The sequence below is a fragment of the Mytilus trossulus genome, chromosome 1, assembly GCF_036588685.1.
Source record: "Mytilus trossulus isolate FHL-02 chromosome 1, PNRI_Mtr1.1.1.hap1, whole genome shotgun sequence".
Lineage (NCBI taxonomy): Eukaryota > Metazoa > Mollusca > Bivalvia > Mytilida > Mytilidae > Mytilus > Mytilus trossulus.
Window position 1 is genome coordinate 62,858,165 of NC_086373.1, and position 27,159 is coordinate 62,885,323.

The following is a 27,159-nucleotide window of genomic DNA, read 5'->3' on the forward strand; positions in this document are numbered from 1 at the left end:
AGATAGATCTTGACGTGATAAACAATATAACCACATGTCAGATTTGTTCTAAATGCTTTGGTTTTCGAGTTTTAAGCCAAAAACTGCATTTTGCCCCCTATGTTCTATTTTTAACCATGGTGGCCATCTTGGTTGGTTGGCCGGGTCACACCACACATTTTTTAAACTAGATACCCCAATGATGATTGTGGCCAAGTTTGGTTTAATTTGGCCCAGTAGTTTCAGAGGAGAAGATTTTTGTAAAAGTTAACGACGACGGTTGCCAAGTGATGAGAAAAGCCAAAAGGCCAAGTGAGCTAAAAACATGTACACCTTGCAATCATTCCACACGCCGAATATGCTTTAAATATAGTTGGCCTATTGCACATAGTATCAAATAATAAAAAACTTCACATTAATTACGATTGACCAATGAACCATGAAAATGAGGTAAATGTCAGATGATAATTTCCAGACAGACATATACACCTTAATACAATCATTTCATGCACTAAGTAGAACTAACTATTGCTAAGGCAGACCATCAAATAAAATCTTTACATTGAGTCTATGATGAGTTCATTTGGCCTTTCAGGCCAGGTAAGCTAAAAAAACCAAGATCAAAACACAAAAACTTAACTTAACCATGAAAATGAGGTAAACTAAAGGTAAGACATGTATACCTCAAAAATCAATCATTCCTTACAGCAAATATTGTACATTGTATACCTATTGCTAATAGTTCTGAGAAATGGAATTGTCTACAAAACCTAACCTTGTTCACTGGTCCATAAAATGAGGTCTAGGCTTAAAGTATCAATTGTCCTCTTTCAACAGGTAATAAAAAAAAGAAAATTGATTAACCAGTTAGCTCTTGAAATGTTTCTTAAATTAGAATACTTGAAACAATCAAATTAATATCCTGTGAAGGTTTTATATATGACTGCAAAATATTTTTTGTGATTGTATAATGGTGTGATGTTGTCTTCTGCATCATCCAAACTATATCTTTAGTTTAAGTGAATGGAACTCTTTGAAATTTTATAAGAAGGTTCAATACCACAAAAGGAAGGTTGGGGATGATTGTTAAAACTGTTTTGAAATTAGGAGCCCAAAAGAATCTACTTTCATGGTATCAACATGTGTAGAAGTATTTCAATTGCTCGGAAATTGTACCACAATGTTTATTACCACAGGTAGAAGGTTTGAATTGATTTAGAGGGTTATGGTCCCAAAAGTTTAGAAATTAGGGGCCAAAATAAGCATTTTTGTAGTTTTCAGTCAATAACTTGTGTTTAAGTGTATGAATCTCTCTGAAATTAAACCACAAGTTTCCATACTTCAAAGGGATGGTTATAGGGGTTATGGCTCAAATCATTTAGCAATTAGAGCAAAAAAGGGGGAAAACAAGGCTTTTTTCTGTTTAAAGCACAATTTAGACAATTTAAAAGCAGTGTAAGGAAGAATAACAATTTATTTTATTATTTATGATGTATTTAATTGAGTAGTTATTGTTGCAAACTCTTTTTGAGGGGATTTAAATTCAGCAGCATAGTGTATTGAATTGTTTTTTATAGGTTCATTAGACCACATTCATAATGTGTCAGAAACTTTTGTTGTGTCAACTATTTAATCACAATCCAAATTCAGAGCTGTATCATACTTGTCCATACTTGACCCAAATGTTCAGGGTTCGACCTCTGTGGTCGTATAAAGCTGTGCCCTGCGGAGCACCTGGTTTAATATTGAAATCACTACAAACCTTTCCAATATAGTTCCTAATACAACAGAAATAGAACTGAATTCTTAAAAAAAATTGTAACACTTATTTGGTTGTTACTCTGCCATTCTACTGAATGCATCTCATTATTAACTAAGGATAAACAAGAGTGCACACACTGAAATGTCTCGCCTTCTTTACTAATCATTGATATTATGTTGATAGTCCTAAGTATAAAGCTATATTACAACTGTCACATAAACTTAACATTAACCAAGATAGATAAACAAAGACCAATGAACCATGAAAATGAGGTCAAGGTCAGATGTACCATGCCAGGCAGACATGAACAGCTAACAATGCTTTCACACATTAAATAAAGTTGACCTATTACTTATAGTTTAAGAAAAATATACCAAAACACAAAAACTTAACACTGTGCATTGAACCGTGAAAAAAATAAAAAATAAAGGTCATGGTCAAATAAAACGTGCGGGACTGACATATAGATCATAAAATATTTCCATACACCAAATATAGTTGACCTATGGCATATAATATTAGATAAAAAGACCAAAACTCAAAAACTTAACTATAACCACTGAACCATTAAAATGAGGTCAAGGTCAAATGACATCTGCCCCCTAGGCATATACACCTTACAATCATTCCATACAACAAATATAGTAGACCTATTGCATAAAGTATAAGAAAAATAGACCAAAACACAAAAACTTAACTATAACCACTGAACCATGAAAATGAGGTCAAGGTCAAATGACACCTGCCCGCTAGACATATACACCTTACAATCATTCCATACAACAAATATAGTAGAGCTATTGCATAAAGTATAAGAGAAACAGACCAAAACACAAAAACTTAACTATAACCACTGAACCATGAGAATGAGGTCAAGGTCAGATGACACCTGCCAGTTGGACATGATCACCTTACAGTCCTTCCATACGCCGAATATACTAGCCCTATTGCTTATAGTATCTGAGATATGGACTTGACCACCAAAACTTAACCTTGTTCACTGATCCATGAAATGAGGTCTAGGTCAAGTGAAAACTGTCTGACGGGTATGAGGACCTTGCAAGGTACGCACATACCAAATATAATAATCCTATTACTTATAATAGGAGAGAATTCAACATTACAAAAAATCTGAACTTTTTTTTCAAGTGGTCAATGAACCATGAAAATGAGGTCAAGGACATTGGACATGTGACTGACGGAAAGTTCGTAACATGAGGCATCTATATACAAAGTATGAAGCATCCAGGTCTTCCAGCCCCTAAAATATAAAGCTTTTAAGAAGTTAGCTAAAGCCGCCGCCGCCGCCGGATCACTATCCCTATGTCGAGCTTTCTGCAACAAAAGTTGCAGGCTCGACAAAAAACAAATGTCTATTATAAATTTTCATTTATTTCATAACAAGTTTTACATCATAACAAAATATTGCAACTAAAAATTCATACTACTTTATGTAAGCGTTAAGATTCATTCCACATTCTTGCCTATTACCGTTCATACAAAAAAGCAAATACACATGCAATACACTTTGTCAACCACTCACTTCATATATCAGTAACTCTTGCACATTTAATCGACCATGACAAGGGCATACAATACAGAAGAAATCACAAATTTGCTTTTTTTCTTAAAATATTACACAAAGTCAACACTGATACACAAACTCCAAAATATAAAAAGAAAAAAATACTTTCAGTACTTTTAAAATTCTACATTTCGATTTTTTTAGATAATTTCATATTTTCTGATTTTTTCACTCTATTTCCAAATTGAAGGTTGGATGCAATATAAGTTTTGAGCAATCATACAATCAATAAGTGTTAAATTTGGATGCATTATCATATAAACCTGCTTCTGTATTATGTGCCTTTATTAAGCTAAGGTACATAGGTTTATGGTTTACTTAAAAGAAAGAAAGAATACATAAAAAAATTTACAAAAAACAAAAAACAACAAAATTAACAAGCATACCATGATTTCCCTTCATAAATTTTCATTCAACAAATCCAGTCAAATTTTTCAGTGTAAAAGATTCCACTTTAATTCAATGCCTTCAAACCCATTCATCACTCGTGTAACAAAACAAACTGTGATTTAATGTCCACAATAACACAACAAACATTCAGACATCAAAACAAATTTATACTTCTATATTAAACTAACAGGTAGTTGTCAGAACAGAATTTTTAAAACATCTTTGTTGGGAAAACATAAAAATTACTTAAATTTCAGAGTTAATCTAAAGATCATCTTTAAAAATAAAACTGAATTTAAATAGAATTAAGATCTTTGAAGAGAAAATATAAAATAAACATAAGAGAGAGATATATAAAAATATAGTATATAATAAATAATAATGTATTATTCTTAAAAAATACACATAAAAGATATTCTTAAAAATACACATAAAAGATACAGCACTAATAAAATGCATTTAGAACATGTAGAAAGTAATATGGAACTGAAAAATAACTCATTGAACAGGTGCAGAATGAATAAAAACAATTACCACTGTTTAAACTGTTTTCTATAATGTCTTTGTAAAGGAAATAGGTCCTTTAAATATAATAAACTGCTATAAAAAAAACTTTGACATTTTTTTAAAATTTTTATAATTTTAGCAACTGCCTTTTCATGATCCTTTTCATGATCCTTTAAATTGTTACTTATTTTCACAATGTTCAATTTAATTTTTTAATTCATAATTTAGGTCTTTACATTATAATTATTTAAAACAGTACTGATTCCATCAAAATATGATCAGCTCTAGTTACAAGAGATTCAATTGCGAGTTTACAAGATGATTTAATTATGAATCATGATTAATGATCTGAACTGAGAGCATTTTCCAATCTACAAAGCAAACATATGACTAGCATACAGTTAACCTCTAAACAAAGTATATAACATGCCAATCAAAACATCTACTTTGAATATTAATGATTCCCTGAGGCAAGAACTTTAATTTGATGTCACATATGTCTATGTTTTGCACATTTTAATGCTGGATATTAAATGGTGTTTTAAATAAATCAGTATTATCTAATCTTTGATGTCATTGATAAAACTCTACTACTGTCTTTTGATGAAGATTTCTGTTGTTGTTTTTTCTTCTTATCGTCATCAACTGCAAAACATTTCCACAACCTTAAAGTTTCATCAGCACCTGCTGACACAACTGTTGACCCGTCTGGTGACATTGCCATGTGTAATACTCTAGCTGTGTGACCTGAATTATAAATTAAATAAATAAATAAACACAAATTTCAAAACCGAAAATATGATGTAAAATTCCTTTTGAATAATCAGGTACAAAATTCTTACATGATGTAATTTGCACCTTTATTTTTATATTGCAAACTTACAATTACAAAGTATATGAAACTGTTTTATTCATATATTTTGCAGCCTGAAATGTCACCTGGAAAGTGTTCCCCTTAATTTCTCAAAGGAGAGACAATTTCTGTCAGAATGTGACTGGTTATTTGATACCCTAATGCTTCAAAGGTGTTATAATATAAATATTACAAAATATGTCAAAACAAGAAAATCATATGTTAAATTGAAACTGTTCAAAATAGTTTCCTCTTTACTGTTTATAAGAGGGTGGTAAAGGGTTATTTTCGTGCAACATTTTCGCCTTTTTATTTCACGTGTTTTGACATTTTATTTCTCGTTTTCTTGTGTTTGGTTCGACGTGTGTGCCTCGTGTTCTACTTAATTAATTTTCCGTTTCGTGTTGGTACTCTTAATTTCTCGTGCCTGTCCCGCATTTGATATTAAAGTAAACCGGGACTAAATTCAAAGTCTGTCCGGAGATTGTTTTAAATTATGTGTCCCTAGAATAAATTGCTATCAAATTAACTATTATGAATAATATTTTTCTTTCAAATCAGTTGCAACTAGCCTACGCTAAAATGTGACTGCTAGGTCATCATGTCCATTATATAATGACTAGATGATCTCCAAGAACGGCTGATTAATAAATTATTTTTACTTTTTCCATTAATATTTACTATTGTATTTCTCGTGTTTTGTTTTTTCAGATTTTTATTTTCCGTGCAAAGTTTTTGTGATTTTTATTTCACGTGTTTTCGTGTTCAGGGCACCCCTTTACCACCCTCTTTATAAAGATTGTTAATTAAAAACAAGATAGATTTATTCTTGATGTTTGCGGATTTTCATATACTGATAATAACATGTTAGCTACAAACCTGTCAATTCTGATACTTTAGTTAGTGAAGGATACTTCCATATTGTCAGCTGATTTAAAGCAAACCCATGACTAGAAATCAATTCTTTATAATCTTTTGACCACAGCAGAGCACAGACCTGTTAATATGAAAATTAGATATAAATATTTTGTATCTAGTTATTTTCATAAAAAAAAACAATAGATTTATTTATAATTTGAAAATGAAATAAAAATGTTTATATTTTTCTTTCATTTTGGAATCTGGTGCAATTTAACTTGAGACGTGTGTCTCTACACAGCTGTATGAAATCTACTCCAACAAACAGCTGCAGATGTATGCATTTTTCACAGGATCATATGTTACTCCAGATACATTGTGTCTTAGTATTGCTATACCAGTAACTGTTATTATTTGTATTTGCCTCTAAGTCTCAAGTCAGGTACCTTGTCATTGGATGTCTTTAGTTACTTCTGTTTAACAACTTTAAGGAAATTTTGTATTCTTAGTCTTTAAATCTTTAATAATACCTTTCAAATACCATACTGTGTATCATTGTTTTAAAAAGGACACAATAGATCTAGATAATAAAATGACATAAGAAAAGAAAAAAAAATTACTTTCATAATGTTATTTTTACCTGTGATTTAGTGTCTACACTTTGGGCACATGTACCAGTACTACAGTTCCAGAAACGTATATGTCTGTCAGCTGTGCCTCCTCCACTTGCTAGAAGATTTGGTTGCCATGGACACCATGCTAAAGCCTATTGAAAAAACAAAAGAATCTTTAGGAATTACACTAACCTGGTTAATGATACAATATCTTTTATTTTATTCTTCAAAAGAATTTTCATCCAAATGTTATTAATAAATTGTGAAAGTGGTGTTTATGATTGTTTTTTTACAAACTACCATAGGATGGCATATTTAATATATTTTTTATCTTTACAAAAGCTAGGGCTTTCCATCATATAACTTCCCTTAGTACTCAAGAGTACAAAATTTGTGCTCGACACACCAAATCCATTTTGATTCCGAGTCTGAGTTCCAAACCAAAGTGTTCATGACTTCAAGACCTTAGGCAACACATTTGAAGTAATTTTATAATTTCACGTTTTTTAAAACAGAAGCATCTTTAACCTTGCTCTCAGATAACACAAGAAGAATAATCTTACTTTGACTGCAGCTTGATGCTGTGTAAATGTATATATTGGTGAAGTCTCTGACACAAGACTACCAATATGTGCTGGCCAGATGTTGAGTACATTATCATTACCACCGCTGGCTAAATGTCTACCATCAGGTGACCACTGCAGACCACACACTTCCTGTGTATGACCATTGAGGGTACCTATATGGTGATTGGCTACTCTTACATCATGATGATGAATGCTACCACTTCTAGATCCACTGAAAAATGAAAAAAAATAAACAATGAATTTAACAGTGAAACTTAATTATATACAACTGTCGAACAAGTGAGAGGTTTAGCTAGCTATAAACCCAGGTTTAATTTCTCATTTTCTACATATGAAAATGCCTGTACCCAGTCAAAAATATGACAGTTGTTTTCATTCATTTGATGTGTTTGAACTTTTGATTCTACCATTTGATATAGTCCAGTCAATCTAGCATAAATTTGAATCTAACCTTGAAGTACTTGCAACAGAAGATTTTTAAGTTTTAATCTTTAGCATGATACCCCCAAAATACACAGAAAAAAGTCCCATAAAATCTAACATGAGGGACACTAAAAAATACTTAGTTTATAATTCCTATGGAGATAAGCATTGATATGGGAGATAACTCTGCCAAAAAGGCAGAAATATCAATAAAAATTGATACAAAATTACAACTCTTCTTTTCAACTGAATGAATTGAGTCTTGATATTATAGCCGTCTTCAGAGTATAGCAAAAAAATCTAAAGGTGTTTTCATATCTTTTATCGCGCTACAACCTAGATTTCATAATTCATTAGTTGATAATTTATGAGATTTTTTACCATGTCAAGGTATTTAAAAGAATCTAAAATTGAATAAAACTACTTAAGCTTTTATTCTTTTTGTGGTTTAACAAGGTAGATGCTGAAAAACTATAATTTACTGATATAAACAATACCAAATATTCACACATTTTTTTTTTAATGGTCATAAAAACACAAGTTTGCAAATTTCTTAAATGTGCAAAAAAATGAAAATACCAATACTATTTGTACATTTCATGAGCAGAATACCGTGTAACATAGTAAAATAAGAACTTATAACCCCATCAAAGTATCATATTTTACATGATTTTTAGAGAATCAACCAAAAAATGACCAAAAAAAACGTAACTTTTGCTGAGTTATTTCCCTTTCAAATGAAAATTTCTATAAGAAATTATAAATGCAGATTTTGAGCTTTCCTCAAGTTAGATTTCATGGGACTTTTTTCTGTGTATAATTGTGGGTTAATGCTATAGATTAAAACTAAAACATTTTCTGTTGCAATTGGTTTAAGGTTCAAACTTAGTTTGACTGGACTAATAAGGGCCTCTCCGTTTTGAATTTTCCTCAGGGTTAAGATTTTTAGCGATTTTACTTTTTTTGTACTATGATTCATCATTTAGTAGACAAGGGATTTTTATTCAGCAATTTTTCTCATAATGTCAATGACAAGAGGAGATATATGTATATTTGTATAGAACTTTATACCAACTTTCAACATTAATTTTGTTTTCAGTAATTCATAGTGATCAAGTTTAAAGTGTTGGCGTCCACATCTTAATTGTATACTACATCAAACAAAATATTTAATCTGATAGATAATATCTTAACCCAGGGTCTGAAAATTTGTTTACAAATTTGAAACATATTACTGATCTTCCAATATTCAAGAAATCATCTGGGTAGTTTATTTGTAATCACAGTCTGAGACAAATATGGGTTGAGCTATCATTTGGCTACTGTGAACCCTGCAAAACAATGTACTATTTCCATAAAATATTGTACCTGCTGAGTATATATGAGTTCCATGCAAGAGAACCAACTCTAGATGCATGGCCTGGCATATTTCTAAGTCTTTTTCCTGCTGTAACATCCCAGAGCTGAAACAAAAAGAATTGTGAAAATAAATTAAATAATATATGGATTGGTCATGGTCATATATAAAACAGAACAGCATCCCCAGTTTTAGAAATCCACTCTGGTGTATTTGCAAATAACTAGAACCAGCTTGAGAACCCTATAAAGACACTTAAATCATACACTATAATTTTCTAAACAGTTAATACAAATTGAAAATGACATGGACTTTTTTATGGTACAGGGTGTGAAAGACTTTTTAGGAGTGCGACATAAACTTAACTATTGTTAAACAAATAACAGTAGGAACCGGTCTTTTTTAATGTTTGTAGAAAAATAAGCATTCATGTTTTGCATCATTGAAGTGGTATATATTCCTGTAGCCATAAAAAGATCCCTAGACTTTCACAAATTATCTCTGCCATGGTCAAAGGAGTAGTGTTTTTATATACCATCAACAATTTGTAAACAATCAGTAACCCAAATTCTACTAAACTTATATTATTAAAGGGAAAATAGAATTCAATCAGTTGAACGTGTTATACCTGTACTTCACCACTACTAGTTCCTAATGCCAAGTAATTTCCCTCCTTGACCCATGACACTGCACCAATGTAATCTTCTTGACTTTCCACCTGCATTAATTGATTTATATCTCCTGATTCAGCATTCCATAGATACACACTGCCACCAAGACACACTGCTAGTTGGTTTGTTACTGACCAATCTAATAAGTTCAAGTCTGAAATATGGGAAAAAGAGGATTATTGTCAATTCACAGAATTATCATTTAGGTTTAACCCTTTCCTCCATGGATTTTTTTTTCTGAGATACTTGATTCGCATAGGATTTTTTTAATAAAAAAAATTCATCAGGTTTAAATTTATAATGCATTGTGAAAAACGAATATTTCATCAATGAAATTCAAGTCAGATATTCTCATGAATATCTTTTTCATATTGGATACAAACTTTTTTAAGTCTGATGCAGACATTTCGTAGTCAAAGTGTTTCAACTGAGGTACTTCACAGGCGTCATTATGGAGTAAAGGGGGTGGCGTCAAAAAGCGTCATTATGGAGGAAAGGGGGTGGCGTCAAAAGGCGTCATTATGGAGGAAAGGGTTAAGGATTCATATCATACATATCAATACCAAGACTTCATAAATTCAATACTCTTCAAACTCCATAAATGAGTAATGAATAAACAAGTATATATGTGTCAAAAGGACACTAAGTCCAACTTATACTTTTACATTTCCATGTTCAGTGAACTGCAAAATCTGGGTCAAAGTCCTCATCTTGCATATTTATGTTTTCAAAATTAAAATCATGATGATCATGTGTATGAAGTTTCATGACAATGTGCACAACTTTAAAACAAAACACAGGACCAGTGGCTACTATTGTAGGCAGAGAATAACATTTTTTAAAGAGTTTGGTGTATACAGTAGTAAACTTTGTAAACTTGGTAAACACAGTACATGTTAATGTATAAACTTACAGTAGTCATCAACTATATCAGGAGCATCTAGAATCCTTTCTGGAAACTGTGGTATGTTTCGTGTTGTCTTCTTGGCTGTACTTACAGGTGATTTACAAGAGCTGTACAACACTCGTAAGTTGTTCTGGTAACCTGAAAAATGAACATCCACTTTAATTAAATCATGAAACAAATTGAGTGCAATAATCTAATATAAACATATATACTTTATAAGAGTTTAATTGTAAAAATTATCTGTAGCTTAAACACTCCACCACTATATTTATCAATACCATATAAATTTCTTCATAAATTATTTGTGATTTATTGAGAAAAAGACTGTTTCTTATATTATTAAAACATCCGTTTGTATGTACTTGTCCAAGTCAGGAGCCTGTTCAGTGGTTGTTGTTTGGTGATAGGTTCACAAGTGCTTATCGTTTTTCATATAGATAAGGCCGTTGGTTTTCCTGTTTAAATTGTTTTTCATTACTCATTTTGGGGTCCTTTTGAAGTTATACCTTTATAGTTTGCTGTTCAAATTGAGCCAAGGATCTGTGTTCAACTTTTAAAGGCTGTGTGTTGACATATAATGGTTTAATTTTTGCACATTGTGACTTGGATGGAGAGTTGTCTCATTGGCACTCATACCACATCCTCTGATTTTTATGTAAACATGGTAAAGGACAATTCTAAATACCAAAACACTGATGAACATCAGAAAGTAAATCTGAGAAATAACTGGTCACCTACCTTCTGGAGCACTTGGAGCTTTGTTTTTGTAGGAAATGATCTTGTTACTCATTATGTCAGCCCCATTTAAATTCTCACTCATAACTTTCTGGAACTCTTTCTGTGATGGACTTAATAATTCTGGATTCTCTCCTTTCCCATCATTCATTATCTTGAAATGACCAAGGTCAAACTGTGTAGCATTCCTGTTAGGAATAAATCTATCTCCACCACTTGGAGTCTTTGGTGCTTTAGCTGGAGTCTTGGATTTCCCTATAATCAAATAAGTATACATACAATTTAATTGTAGATCAGCATGACAAGATATCAACCCCATCTGAATTATAATCTTTTTTTTTAACTGTTTATAATTGTGTATTGCATGATTAGCATTTCAATTATCCTATCATTTAAAGAATGTATTTAAAATAGAGTGCGCTTTTTAATTTTTTAATAGAACCCTGTCAATTGTGAATTTCTTTTTTTTGACAAGAAGTTTTTTTCCATTCTGTATCAGTTTTTCATACACTCACATACAGTGTGTTAATTAAAAATATAACTCAATCAATCTCAATCTGATAACATATTTCATTGAAAGGCTGATATCCTACTTCATTTAACAACAGGGACAAACTACTGCATATATATATATAAATATCTAGAATGTAATATAAACTTTTAATAATAGATTTATGGATTGATATATATTCTAAAGCCTCCATGTATTTTTCACGATCGATTGGTATGAACTATACAGTTGTATAACACATACATATATTTACAAATAAATATTTTCTTTGTGTGTTTTTAACAATAAATACTATTATCACTATTTAACAAAAATTTCCTTTGATCTTACGGACTGATAATTTAATTTCCTTTAGCGACACAGTAGACATGTAGAGTGATAAGAAAAAATTATCACTAGAAACTAAAGGTAGCACATGCCCTTTGTCAATGAAATTAACAAGTTGTCATCGGTAAAATAGCGATAAAAAGATAATCGTTGGTCATCTCAACTCCATTGCTTTTCTCACATTTGCAGTTCTGGCTCAAGCCATCAATCTTGTTGAGATGATTAACGATAATCTATAAGTGTAGCATACCTTGAGATTTAGGTGTTTTTGATCCAGACCCAGTTGATGGTGTTTTAGGATTATTTACAGATCTGTTTACATTTTTCATTGGTGTTTTGGAAGCAGTGCTGATGTTCAGGGAGCTGTTGACTGAAGCATTACATTCCTCTTTCCGTTGCCATCGAATTGATGGTCCTTTTGACATTGGAGCATCCATTCTGAGGACACTATTCAATTCATTCTCAAAGTTAAACTGTGACATTGGTCAATCCAAAATCTTTCTTCAGCCTACAATAGAAAAATGATTCTTAAACAGAAATAGAGTTAACTGATGAAGTTCTTTAAAAGTAATATAATAGTGAAAATAAACACCTGTAAACGATAAAAAAGAGAGGATTTTTTTCTTGAATTTCACATTTGGTTCCAAATTTACCCTTAAAAAAATCAGTTGTGACTTTGAAAGTAATTTCATTCAACATAGATTTCCACACAAAATCCAAATTATATTCCTGGAGTACATCAACACCAGTGCTGCTGGAGGAACACATGTGTCCACACAAACTGTGCCCGAGAGACACATATGTCCATATTTTAATTTATGCAAGCTTCTTGCCAGTGCTATACCTTTATTAAAATAAAAGAATGAAAAAAATAAAAAGTGTAACAAGTTTGTACAATGTCTCAAATGTAACGGTCAATACAGCCTGACATCATATATCAAATGACGTCATTGTTTTGCATGTCACGTCACAAACGTCGAGTGGTCGTATTTTCTGGCAAATGAAATGTAACCCTGAAAAACAACTGGCAGCAACAGGGTTAAATTTACAGCAAAACAATTTTCTTTATCTTCAGTACACATTTAATGTGTCATGTGTCTAAATGTCACTCATTGAAGACTACACTAACAGGCATACATAATATCTGATCTGATACAGACCTCATTCATATCATAATTGATTTACCGATTCACAAGGCCGTTGGCACCAGATATCAGCCTATGCATTTTGGACAGGCAAATATCCACTTTTTGATATGGGACAAGCTCTGATGTACCACGACCCCAGCTTGTCTGGCAAAAAGCTGTTGGACGTCAGAGTAAATATCTCTCGGACTACATAATTTTTTAGTCCAAATCAATGATTGACTTCTACCTACCTACCTACCTGGATTCTACCTGGATTATTGCGGCGATCATTAAGTTGAAAACTTCTTTTGCCGCCTCATAATTTACTTGATATTAAATTACTTATTTTAACTGTGAGCTGTGCGCATAAATAGAACGAATAATTTTTCTGTACTTCTATACATGTTGTACGATGGTTTCCACAATATTTTAAATACTTGTCGCATACATTTATAAACTGCTGCATTTATATTAAAATGTTATGTAGGATTTAACTTCTTCCCATTCCAATGTTCATCATTAATATGATTTTTTTTTAAATATTGACAGATTCTGCACAAACTTTTACTGTTGAAAGCTATATAATATTAAGACTATTCCATTATGTAGGATTAAACTTCTTCCCATTCCAAAATGTTCATCATTAATATGATTTTTTTAAATATTGACAGATTCTGCACAAACTTTTACTGTTGAAATCTATATAATATTAAGACTATTCCATTATGTAGGATTAAACTTCTTCCTATTCCAATGTTCATCATTAATATGATTTTTAAAAATATTGACAGATTCTGCACAAACTGTTACGGTTGAAAGACTATTCCATTGATCAATGATCCTTTGAGAAAATGAATGGAGACGCTGAGTTGAATTACACCTCTTTTTACTTAATTTCCAAGGATGTCCTCTAGTAGAATTTGTAGATAACTCAAACATATTTTGCCATTTAATATCATCTATCCCATGTAAAGCTTTATAAACTTGTATCATATCATAACGATCTCTTCTGTATTCAAGTGTTGGAAGGCCCAAGGCTCTCAATCTTTCAACGTAACTTAACATTTTTATACTAGGCACTAATTTGGTAGCTCGACGCTGGATCTTTTCAATTCTCCTTATATCTTTCTTCAAATATGGTGACCACACTGTAGTGGAGTATTCCAACAAAGGACGTATAATTGACTTGTATAAAATAATAAACATATCTTTTTCCAAATAGTCGAAGGAAATACGGATTAATGCCAAGACTCTCTGGGCTTTATTCACACAGTTAGTAATATGTTTATCAAACTTTAGGTTAGGCTCAAAAGTTATTCCTAAGTCCTGGCTAAGCTATTTTATTTTCTGGGACGCCTTCCTACAACCTCGTAAGCGTCCCAGAAAAAAAAAGCCTTGCCAGAGTCATAATTATTTGGACTAGGACTGTACATCTATGTATGAAAGAACAACAGTACCACTTCAATGCTACATCTTTTACTATTACAATTGAGCCCTTTCAATCTCGTGTTTTACAAACCCAAGTGCATAATACGTATCACTTAACTAGATGTTTATTGTATATATACGTACATAAAAAAGGAAATTTTCTGTTCTGATTTAAACACCCCTCCCCCTTTTTTTTTTTAAATATATTGGATTTCACACGTTTTTTGTGTTAAAATGTTGTTCAAACCGTTTCGATGTAAAATTCATTTGTCGTTACCTTTCTGTTTCCGTTTGTAAAGTGTTTGTTCAATAGTCAGAATATTGATTGTTGTTTTGATTACTGTTGACAGTTTTGTTTTTCTTGTTTGGACAAGCTTTTTGTGTTTAAAGTTTACCGCCTCGTAATTGGTCCGTTCAATTTTGTAATACAATATTTCATTGGTCCATTTTCCTAAACAATATTTTGAAATGTTCTAAAAGAAATATTTCGTCCCGATATGTTAGGTTCAAACCTTACGGTTAATATATATTGTTTAATTATTCTTTTTATTCAAATTAAGAAAAAAACGATAGATGTCATTTTTATCTAATATGTTGTTTTAGTTATTACATATATCTATTCAGATTATTGGAATTATCCAATATTCTTTAATTATCTTTCATCTGCCGACAGGTAGCATTATATGTTGGCATTCAAGGAAACTAGTTTCTCATTGAAATTAAGTGTAGTCAAAACAAACGGTAATTTTAATTACTGCTTTAGGCGTTTTTTGTTTGCTCTTTTGAAATTTGATAAATATTTTATTTGACACAATAAATTTTCTGCTTGATTGAAACAAAGGAAGATTTTTTCAGAATCATAAAAAAAAAACTATTTACAGCTCTTGCTGTCCGATCAAGTATTTTTCAACTTAAATAAAAAGGAACATCATAATTTTTATGTTTTTGAGCAAAGACGTGTATGTGCACAATACAAATACTTATTATATGGGCTAAATTAATTATAGAATACTACAGTCCCAGACAAAAACAAGTACCTTTAACAGGGAATTCTAGTCTAACATATTCTGGTATAGAAAGTCACTGCTTCAAATGTTCAGTGTTTATTAGATCATTAAAACAAGCACATATAGTATATAAAACCAGAAAAAAAAAATTTTTTTGCACATAAATATGATATAGTTCATGGTATTCTCACATACAAATGTTTAAAGCACAATAATGATTTATATTCAAAATAATATACATAAATAGTAACGGGCATAACATGCATAACAAGCACACACTATTTAGTCTAAGTTTGGTAGGTATGTGCCATAAGACTTAAAGTGAGGGGGTTATAATTGATCCATATACGATTTGAAAGGCGAAATATCCAAGTCCGTTCTAAGGCCTGAATCTATAAGTTTTGGAATAAGGTTTGGCAGATGATAAGGCCGCGCCTGGGCATATATTTCATCATTCATAGGCGGATCCAGGGAGGTGCTTGGGCCCGGGCCTCCCTTTTGAGGGAAGCCATTACATAACACGTGCATGTAAACAAACATGCATGTATAAACCATGAAGTTGTGTACTTTCCAAAATAAAACACTATTCGCAAACTAACTTCATAATTTTCTCTTTAAACAAAGATACCTAGTTTCAGTTTTTCTGGCTGTGAACAGTAACGTTATAAAAAATAATAATATTGCAATGAAATGAACGCAAAACGTCTTATAAATTATGATACAACGAAGCGGCTAAGCTAGGTTTGGGAGATCATGTAACACTTTGTTATGATTTTCACAAAATTAAAAATGATGGTGTTCAGGGAACTATGTGATTTTACTGAATACTAAATGCTGTATCTTAAAAATCTCCATGTGTCTGAAGCAGACATGAAAGCCATACTTTTAACTTTTTTATAACTGAATCCATTTAGAGCAGTGAACATGGATTGATCTAAGTATCAATATGCATACTTAGTACCCCAATTTTTTACTTTTGACTTAACAAGTCAAAACAAACACACATTATATATATTTGAATTATAAGCGACTATCATACAATTGCGAGGTTTAGCTATCTGTAAAACCAGGTTTAATCTAACATTTTCTGCATAAGGATATGTCGGCTGTACCAAGTAAGGAATATTATAGTTGTTTTCCATTCTTTTAGATGTTTTTTTATGTTTTTGTTTTGAATTTAACCAGGAGTTCGGTATTTTTGTTATTTTACTTTTTACACTATATCATTTGATTCTTTAGGTTAACGGTTTAATAAAATTTTAGCAGCTTTTTAATTATTTCTTGAATATATGGTCATCCAGTGTCATCATCAAGTCTAAAACATTGAAATAACAAGAATGTGTCCCCATAACACGGATGACCAACTCACAGTATCATTTTCTATATTCAGTGGACCGTGAAAATGGGAGAAAATCTCTCATTTGGCATCAAAATCAGAGAGATCATATCATTGGTAACATGTTTAATAAGTTTCAAGTTGATTGGACTTCAACTTCATCAAACACTACCTCGATCAAAAACTTTAACCTGAAGCGCGGCATGGCGGCGCCGGAACGAACGGACCCCCGGGACGCACAGACCAGAACACATAATGCCATTAAATGAAGCATAGAAATGCATATTCAACGACTACTGGACTGAAACATTACAATAAACAAATGGTTTTGTGTTAAAATGGAATCGTCAAGATTATTTGTAAGGCAATTTATGGAACAGAAACCGAAACCGATGCAGGGTTTTAGGTATTTTTTCCCTCGCTTAGTTATCGCCCCTGAATGTCCGAATACACGTTGAAGATAAACCACGTTGCAACGTCTAAACTAACCAAGTGACAACAGTCTTTCATCATGATGCACCAGAGAAGCTTAATTTATATTTCATTATTAATTTGTTCTTTACTATATATCGTAAAGAGTAAAGACGAGAACGACATAAATTTTGCAAGCAAACAAAGTGGATATGAAAAAGCAGACGACGCTTGGGACGAAGATGAGGATGACAAAAGTGAAGAAGATGTCGAAGAGGATGCCAAAGATGCAGATATGAAAGAGCAAGTTAAAAGAGACAATAATGGGAATTTTTACAGCTTTACAGTGCTTGATTCAGAAGGAAAGGGTGTTGACTTGGGGCAATACAAGGGAAAGGTAAGGTATCATTGTTGACATGTAATTGTTGAATTAAATGTACCTAGCATTACTAGGTTACCTTCTTTAAATAAGGGATTTTTATTTTATTATTATTATTATTTATGGTACACACAATACCATACCATACATAACGGTAAACCTCTATTAGGTTTTACCATGCACTGTCTATTGAGCATTTGTCCACAGGAGTTTGAAATCCTATCAATAACGGAGTAAAAATATACCAAACTCGACTATCACAGTAGAGCTTCGCTCGCCAACTCATCTATCACAGTAGACATGGTAGAGCTTCTCAAGTTTGAAATCCTATCAATAACAGGGTAAAATTATACCAAACTCTACTATCACAGTAGAGCTTCACTTGCCAACTCATCTATCACAGTAGAGCTTCTTTTGTCGAAGAGAAGTTCTTCTGTGATAGTCTAGTTTGGTATATTTTTACCCCGTTATTGATAGGATTTCAAACTCCTGTGATTTGTCAGGCATTCAAGACACAGCAATCCTGTTATTTATATAATAAAGTAGTGCTTATAACATGTATAACGTGTATAATCGGTTCATACAGTGGAGATTGTATTGACCACTAAGCTCAGATTCTCAAGCTGTGGCATACTTTGCAAGAGTTTGATTTGTGGATGGCACATGTACAGTGTCACTGTCAGAGGTACATGTAGTTTTGGTGTACTGAGTTATTTTAATACATTATTTCAAGAGGCCAACTTACAGTTTTAACAATAAACAAGCTGCTATTGCAAGTTTCAAGTCTACATCACAGGGAGTCTATACTGTTTAACAAATTGTGAAAACATTTAGCTGGTACATGTACAAAATATCAAACATTTGCCACTGGACATTAATGAAATATCCTCTTCCTCAAATGAGAAGAAAATCAAGATATACTCAAAGACAATTACTCTAATACAAGGCTTCTTCCAGTTACTTTGGACAAACACAATCCAATGACTTTGTTTGAAACCGTTTTGAAATGTACATCCCAGATATGCATTTGAAATTTTCTTGGTGTTAAGACGAGTAATTATAACACTCTTTAATTTCCCTGTTTCAAGTTTTGTCTGGAATATTATATGAACATGTACATATATACAAATACATGTATTTAACACCACAATCCAATAGACCACTTTCGAGTTCATCCGTCACCTGCAAAAACTAGTCAATTATGCACGCCTTTATGACGTCATTTACCAGATAGAGGGGCTCGCCTGTATCCCTGCACTATTTACGTTCATCAAGCGTCTTAGTGATCGTCTTTGTGCAGGATAAACTAGAAATAACCGTTGCTATGTAGGTACTTACTGACAATTCTCTATTGACAGCAGAGTTGATTGTCTATTTTCAGAATTCAATTTGCCGAATAATTTGTACAATATAGAATTATAATTTTCCAACCACTCGCTCAACATTGGAAGGGAAGTGACGACGCCCCTAAACACACAGATGACGGTGATAAAGGCGCGTATAATTGACGATTTTTTTCCGGTGACGGATGAACTCGAAAGTGGTCTATTAGAATGGAGACAATACATGTAGACTTGAAAACCACCAAATTTTACAATGACAGTTGCTTACTTAAAACTTGTAAAATTCGTTATTTTATATTTGATTTTTCCTTATTTGATAAAGCTACATGAAAATATTATTTATATTTTTAAGATAACATTGGTTGTTAATGTTGCATCAGAATGTGGATATACTGATAACCATTACAAAGCACTATCAAAGATACATAACCATTTAGTTACAACTGGACGATTTTCAGTATTAGCCTTCCCATGCAACCAGTTTGGAAAACAAGAGCCAGGGGTAAGTACATATTTGCCTCTTAGTGTATAATTGACAGTAATATAGTTAAAAAAAGAGGTTGCTTTTCATGGTCGAATTTGTTGTTGCCATATACATTGATATATACCATACATCATGAAATTGTACAAAAAATGATGGTGGTGCAATAGACTATTTTGATTAAGTGGTGTTGTTAAACTAAAAAAGTTCAGGGCAATTCTATTCTGTGAACATTTCTTTTGGAAATTCTTTAAAAAGTTGAACTTAAATTTCCTTCTTGACAATTGGAGAGATAATTTTATAATTCTGATTGTATGACCAATGCTATACTAAGGACATCTGCATAAAGCAAGTCTTATGAATTATGCTGATTAATTTGTAGATGATTGAATATAACAACTTTTGAATTATACATTAATGCAATAGGCACTTCTAGTAAGTTTGAAAATATCCTATTTTAAAGCAATGGAAAAAAAATACATACAAATAGCAACTTATTAAAATTTAAAGGAACTTTAAAAATCTTTTAAAAATCAATGAATGTCTGTCACCATACCAACCATTTAATAACACTACAGGCTTCTGTTCATTTGAAACTCATATTTCCAGTTGAAATTTAGTGGCAGATCCAGAACTTTTCAAAAGGGGGGTGGGTGGGGGTTGATTGACCTAAAGGGGGGGGGGGGGGCTGGATCCACCTTGTTGTTAATTTTTGTGTCATTTTGGTCACTTGTGGACAGTTGTCTGCTTGGCAATCATACCACATCTTCTTTTTTTATATTGAATCTACTTTTGAATTTATAAGGGCCAAACTTGGTTTCTAGATTACTTTATGGTTGTAAATTTGTTTTTCCTGGACATCACTGTTACAATCTGTATATAAACAATAAATATATAATGAAACAATATTTAGACTTTTCATTCACTATATATATTAGTTACTACTTTGTTACAAACATTATCAATATTGTTAGACAGTCCTCTCAGGGAATAACTGTGTCATGAAATCAATAGTTTACATTTTTGGTTTGATGTGGCATATTTTTATTATGATGAGTTGTATATGTGGACAATCATACCACATCATCAAATATAAAATGTATTTCATAAAGGTGTGCATGAACTGTATTGATTCACATGATTTATAGAAATGAGTATTGTTAACTTGACTTCTTAGACAAACAAAATTTACACAATCTGGACAAGACACCACCAGATGTTACAGTCAATACGTTCTATAAAAATATGTTGTAATATAGTATTATTTATCAATGATTTTATCATAAAAGGCCATTGATTGATATTGAGTGGCTTAGAATTTTAATTCCCATTTCATAGAATCATTTAACGTTATACAGACTAGGTTTAACTCATTTGCTTTCCAAGAACTAGTACAAATTGAAATGAATGGAATTGGAAAATATAAAAAAGAAGATGTGATAAAGTCTCTTTTAAAAATAATAATGTAACAATTGATTGGTACATTAAAGGTCACAGAGACATGCAGTTAGTTAGGAGAATTTCATGAAAAGACAGAAAAGAAAAAAAAAGTACATTGTCCTTCAAAAAATATATACTGTTAATCCAATAGTTTTCTATAAAGGGTCAAAACAGAGTTCTTTACAGGAATAAATTTCAAAAAAATTTGTTTGGAATATTTTGTTTTACAATGTATATAGTCTAGTTAAATTTTGGTTTGTTCAGCAAATCATAATTGTTCCCTGGGCTAAATTTAGGCATCTATGCCAGCTCTAGGTAGTCTTGAAGTAACAGTATAGAAGGTTGTACAATCAGCTAAAGTGAGATTATCTTATAGTTTGTTGAATATACATGTACAAGAAACAGTAGAAATACTTAGTTCAGACAAGTGCTTGAATATTTTTATCTTTTGTAATTAAAATATTGTTAGTCAACCATTTCATCTGTCTTTTTTCGTTTAATATTTATAAATTCCTTTTTTGCAGACTAATGCAGAAATCCAAAAATTTGCCAAGGATAGATACAGGGCTAAATTTCCTGTATTTGGAAAAGTTAATGTTATTGAAAGTGATGTATCACCAGCATGGCAGTATTTAATAGGTAAGCAGAAAAAAATATCACCTTGGATAACTTAATTTTATATCAGAAATGGAGACTCAAGTTTCCCCCATGCTACCTCATTCAATGTTTAAGGTTCCAGCTTGAAAGCAATTGTAATGGAACATTTATATTTATGAACCAGGAAAAAAAAACGCAGTTGGTTTCTGGTGTTATCTGTTTGTCGGTATTCAACAATGAGAAAACCCCATACTAAAAAGTTGCCTATATAAGGCCTGACATGAAAAATATGAAATAATTCAATTGAGAAAACCAACGGCCTAATTAATAACAAAACAGTTTACTAAAAAGAAAGATAACACATGAACCTAAGACAACCACTTGTCTTTTTGATTGAATCGTTTACTTGAAGATTAGTAACAATTATCTTATGGATTCAGAGACAAAAGTTTTATACCACAAGTATTTCAGAACTAAAGAGTCATTAATTTGAATGAGTTGATATATTTTTTAATTTAAAACATTTTCTCTCTCACAGATGAAACTGGTGAAGCTCCTTCCTGGAATTTCTTTAAATATCTTGTCAATGAGAATGGTGATGTACTGCATGCTTGGGGAGCTTGGACATCTGTGGATGAAATCTATTCAGTAGTACAACAAGCAGTGACAAATGCAATGAGAAGACCAAAAACTGAACTGTAAATTGTTAGACAATCAAAATGATCAACACAGACATGCAAAGAATGTTTCCCTACTTTTTCTATTGCATTCTATCAAACCCATGTTAAATTATTTTTTACAGAATACAAAATTATAGGGATTTTCACATTATCATTGGCCAATTCACTAAATTTTGTATCTTTTTCACATCTTCCTTTTATTTATCTTGTTCTTTAAACTTTTCATAGGATATTTTTTTATGAATGAAATTTTTGAATTCATGGGATAAATTGTCCCTAGTTAACAGTTGTTTAAAATATAGAAAGAATACATTTGAAAATTTGAAAAAAAATATCATTCTAGACAAATGTATTTAAAAAGCATCAACTATAGCTTTAATCTTTCATTGAAATGTTTTCATAGACCTACTGTATAGAGAATTTTCTGGTTTGCAATAAAGAATAAATTTGCCAGGTTCTTTCACCAAATTAATTGGGCTATATGACTGGTATATCTTAATAGATAGCCCACTGATCACTATTTGCATGTCTGTAGTTTGTATTGTTCGTGCCTGTTACTTATTACATTTAAACTTATGGAAACATATCAAATCATAATAAATTGTGTATATGTCGGTGTCTTAATTGATAACATAAATAATGTATAGTTTTGTAATATGTGCTATTTTTAGAATTACTAGAATTTGATGTTTTGTTTGTACATGAATTAATAAGTTTTGTATTTAGTTTTGAAATTTTTCTCATCTATGATGATCTTTGTATATTGAATTACATTAGGACTATTGCAAATTACAATACTGAAGAGGGTGTCCATGGAAAAACCAGACAGTGGATGGCACATGACATATTTTGTTTTCAAATTTTTTTTCATCTATTTCATATCACAAATTTATTCTTTCTCAAAGTTAAATTTGTGTTTTTATATTAACTGCAACAATTGAAAAAAAATACATAGAAAGCACTGAAAATTCATTGAAAAGGGGAGATAACTCTTCAATTTGTACAAAATTTTGTTGCATTGTTAGTGAACTTTTAAATCATTTTCTGAGCCATCCACTGTTAATTCAAAAATATTTTTGACATGTATATCCTTTGTATGATATAGACATTGCATTGGAACCAAAAATTCAGTGGGAAAAAAATTATGTTGTACCATCCATATCATAGGATTTGCCTGATATTTAATTGGACAGCCTCTTAATAATATGAAAGATGAACTTTAGTTTCTCACAAAGTACGATAGTCTTGTAATCATAATATGGTAAGGACTGATCAGAATTTGCCACATCATAGATTTACCAAAATTTACTTGAATAAATCATCACAAAATACCATGTATATCTTTACTTGTAATTTTACAGGCTTAACTTTAAGTTTTTAAAGATCTGATTTCATTTGTTTATACTTCGTTTTATTAGGTCAGTATTATATTTGTCAGAATTTTACTTTTAAATAATTAACAGTTTTGTTTTAATTGATTTTATGTATTTCAGATATACATTCTTTTTGCATGTTTATGTTTTGTTTTATTTTTGTATTCTTATGAATGATACTCAGATGCATATGTTGTTTTTCATCATCATCCTTTGCATGTGTTCTGATCATAAGAATTTTCCCAATATCATGTAAGGTTGTCAGAAATTGGGGTTGTGTTGATACAGATTTGTAAGTCAACTTATACAATAGTTTACAAATATTTTGTCATTTTGCATTGAAAGTTACTGAAGTAAATGGTTTTACAACAATGAATTACCATTTCCATATATATATATTAATGCTTACTATTTTTGGGGTGACCAAGCTACTTTGTAACATAGTTAACATTCAATAAGGTTATGATATATTTTTATATAGTTGGATACCAGATTTTTGTGTGTTTTACGGTAACAGGTGAACACAAATATAAATGTTCAACAAATTTTAAATTTCTATGCATATACATACTTTGGAAAACCAGCAAAATCAAATGTCCATAATTATTTTTATTTAAAGTTTTACTCTATCCACAAAATCTGTACTGACAATCTACAGTTGTTTATTTGTTTTTTAATCCTTAATATTGTCAAATTAATTTACTTAAGTACTTTCCCAATACAATTCATTTTGTCCATGAATATGTTAAATATGATCAAAAGTGTGTTTTTTGTTGTTGCTTTTAATGTAATTTGAATGGTCTTTAACACTCATGACTGGAATTTTGTAATTTAATCTGGCAACTTTTCATGGAATATAAATCTATTTGAAGGCATTTAATTGTCAGAGAAGTTGGTAGAATTCATATATGTGCCTAGATAGGGACAGCAAAAGTGAGATGATTAAATTGAATGAAACAGTATGTCTGTTATCCTTATTAGGATCTTTTTGTTTTGTTAACATCATTTTTTTATGGTCTTTCTATTTGTAACTTGGTGTAAACTATTGTGTAGGTAATCAATGGACCATTTGTTATAGGTATTGTAGATACTTATCATTTTATGTTTAGTAATATGCATAAGCAGTGAAACAAAAGGGAGTTTTCATCAATTAGTATTTTAGATTGGGAGACTATATAGATATTATAATTGTATCCAGTAGGGGTAGAATATTATCTTTTGAAACTTTTGAAGTAAGGCTTTTACAGCTTTTTAAATATACAAGCCATACAAAGAACTGGCCTTTTTTTCCTTTCAAACACAAAGAGCAATAGAAAAATCAACAACTTGTTCAAAACAAGATAATAAATGGGAGAATTAGATAAAAAAATATATAAAATAGAAATGTGAGTTTTTCAAATATTAAATTTATATGACAAACAAGACAGCTAAAAAATGTTTGCTTTTTTTTTGCTTTCGAATTTGTCAAATGCATGTAGGATTTTTAAAAATACAACTGTCCCTTTCCCATAGATGGACCAAAATTGTTATTGTTCACCTTGGCAGCTGATATTGTTGTTCCCACTGGAATTTTTGTTCTCATTTATTATCGTTGTCATCAAATTTCTTTACACTGCTTATGCTATTACTTTTAGGGATGGGAAATATATATGGTGCTACTGAATCTTAATTCGTGCAATATTTTTTGTTTTGTTTATTTTAGAAATAAATACTTTTCTTTGTATATAAGTGTTGTATTTGGCCTTTTTAAACTTAAAAGATGAAAGGTGGAGCATATTGCCATTACACAATAGCTGTGGAAACAATAACGTTTGTTTTTATCAATATGATGTTCTGTAGACATAGTTACTTATACTGATAATAATAAAGGAATAACAGGTGTTGGAATCATCCACATTCCATCTCAGCATTTGGTTGTGGCCAGTTATCTATTTCCTTCATAAAGAGATATTTCTCTTATGAGGTTGAACAAAGTGTGGTATAAATAAGTGTTACACAATATGTGACATAAATGCGTTAATTTTGTTGGCTTATTCTGCATTTGTTTTGAAATAATGACATCACCATGTCAATGTTGACTTTCAGAGTCTTTATTCCCCCTTGGCAATATGTTTGTGATTTCTTTGATAATATACTTAACACTCGCATGTTTGACCTAAAATAAACATTTTGTAAATAAAGGCAACACTAGTATACCACTATTCATAAGTAATAAATAAATATAGAGAAAACAAATTTGGGTAACCAAAACCAAGGATAGCACATAAAAAAAGATTTCACAAGGACACACATTTTTACCATTATATAAATGGTTAACTAGCAACTTCTTCGTCCGTACTGCTCTTAAACTTCATTCTTTATTTGGCCCTTTTAACTTTTTGGATTTGAGCGTCACTCGTGAGTCTTTTGTAGACAAAACACGCGTCTGGCGTATATACAAAATTTAGTCCTGGTATCTATGATGAGTTTATTGGCAATATCCAATTTTCACTCATGAAACCACAATTCCTTAAAAATTTGCAAAGTTCTATTGATAAATGAAAAGGTTGATATGACCTGCACAATTAGCATTGAAATATCGATTGTGATGTAGTATGGCATAACCATGTAGACATTGAATATTTGACCTATAATAGATATTGCTATACACCACAACACTTTTTAAGGTCATAAGGCACAGTGTTATAAGGATTGACCGATCTGTTAATCAGTCCTCTTATTTTGGGGGGATAAAACATTTTATATTAGAACTGAACATGTGAATATATGGTCACATATAATCAGAGAAGAATACCTATTTATTTCATTATCACTTTGTGTAAGGTCAAGATAGTATTTACTTTCTGTATAAACTGGAATTGATTCCAAAAACAGTTTCCAGAATCGAATAACAGATTGAACTTAACTGAAATGAATGGTCATTTTTATTTGAAGAATGCTATCAATTTTGAGACCACAGAGTTCAGGGTCAAGATCCAAGCTACTGAAAATATACTGCAATTATTACTTTCTGGATAATAACTCTTGAACCGTGCATGAAATTGCAAGGACGTGTATATATATATATATATATATGATCACACACAAATAGAGGAGTATCTCTGATTTTGAGGTCAAGATCATAGTAACTAAAATTATATGGAACTATATATATATACAGAAAAGGAATTTCAGTCTTGTGATCCTACAAAGGATTAGAACCAAACCTCAAACGAATGGATAACAACTGTCATATTCCTAATTTGGCAAAGACATTTTCTTAAGTAGAAAATGGTGGATTAAACCTGGTTTTATAGGTAGATAAACCTCTCACTTGTTTGACGGTCGCATAAAATTCCACTATTTTGACAACGATGCGTACATAAAACAATTGTAAAAATGACAAAAAAGGGAGTGGAATCACTATGGATTAAACACCACTGACCCATCTAACAGACGATTAGTGTTTTCATGCAATTAACTGTTCGTTTCCTTTGCGCTGAAATAATTTC

General features: G+C 31.3%; 2 protein-coding genes across 2 annotated transcripts; one reads left to right on the forward strand and one right to left on the reverse strand.

Moving 5' to 3' along the window:
• Positions 1–3,115: 3,115 nt before the first annotated feature.
• On the reverse strand, positions 3,116–15,028 carry LOC134681321 (cell division cycle protein 20 homolog). The gene is made up of 10 exons (XM_063540899.1): positions 14,899–15,028; positions 12,317–12,574; positions 11,232–11,483; positions 10,500–10,631; positions 9,544–9,740; positions 8,927–9,021; positions 7,112–7,346; positions 6,575–6,700; positions 5,956–6,073; positions 3,116–4,970 (listed from the first exon to the last, which is right to left on the reverse strand). The coding sequence occupies exons 2-10, from the start codon at positions 12,546–12,548 to the stop codon at positions 4,780–4,782; spliced, it is 1,578 nt and encodes a 525-aa protein (XP_063396969.1). The 5' UTR covers positions 12,549–12,574; positions 14,899–15,028; the 3' UTR covers positions 3,116–4,779.
• Positions 15,029–17,404: 2,376 nt separating this feature from the next.
• Positions 17,405–25,364, forward strand: LOC134681328 (glutathione peroxidase 7-like). Its single transcript, XM_063540912.1, has 4 exons — positions 17,405–17,772; positions 19,450–19,599; positions 21,543–21,657; positions 22,154–25,364. The coding sequence occupies exons 1-4, from the start codon at positions 17,476–17,478 to the stop codon at positions 22,315–22,317; spliced, it is 726 nt and encodes a 241-aa protein (XP_063396982.1). The 5' UTR covers positions 17,405–17,475; the 3' UTR covers positions 22,318–25,364.
• The last annotated feature ends 1,795 nt before the right edge of the window (positions 25,365–27,159 follow it).

What these genes read in the sequence shown, in the direction of transcription:
- LOC134681321 (XM_063540899.1), bottom strand. Translation starts at nt 12,548, where the DNA reads ATGTCACAGTTTAACTTTGAGAATGAATTGAATAGTGTCCTCAGAATG. An exon ending in AGCTCCAAGTGCTCCAGAAG is followed by an intron (nt 10,632 to 11,231) that starts GTAGGTGACCAG and finishes TTCATTTTTCAG; the next exon opens with GTTACCAGAACAACTTACGA. An exon ending in TGATATAGTTGATGACTACT is followed by an intron (nt 9,741 to 10,499) that starts GTAAGTTTATAC and finishes CCCATATTTCAG; the next exon opens with ACTTGAACTTATTAGATTGG.
- LOC134681328 (XM_063540912.1), top strand. Translation starts at nt 17,476, where the DNA reads ATGATGCACCAGAGAAGCTTAATTTATATTTCATTATTAATTTGTTCT. An exon ending in TGGGGCAATACAAGGGAAAG is followed by an intron (nt 17,773 to 19,449) that starts GTAAGGTATCAT and finishes TATATTTTTAAG; the next exon opens with ATAACATTGGTTGTTAATGT. An exon ending in AGCATGGCAGTATTTAATAG is followed by an intron (nt 21,658 to 22,153) that starts GTAAGCAGAAAA and finishes TCTCTCTCACAG; the next exon opens with ATGAAACTGGTGAAGCTCCT.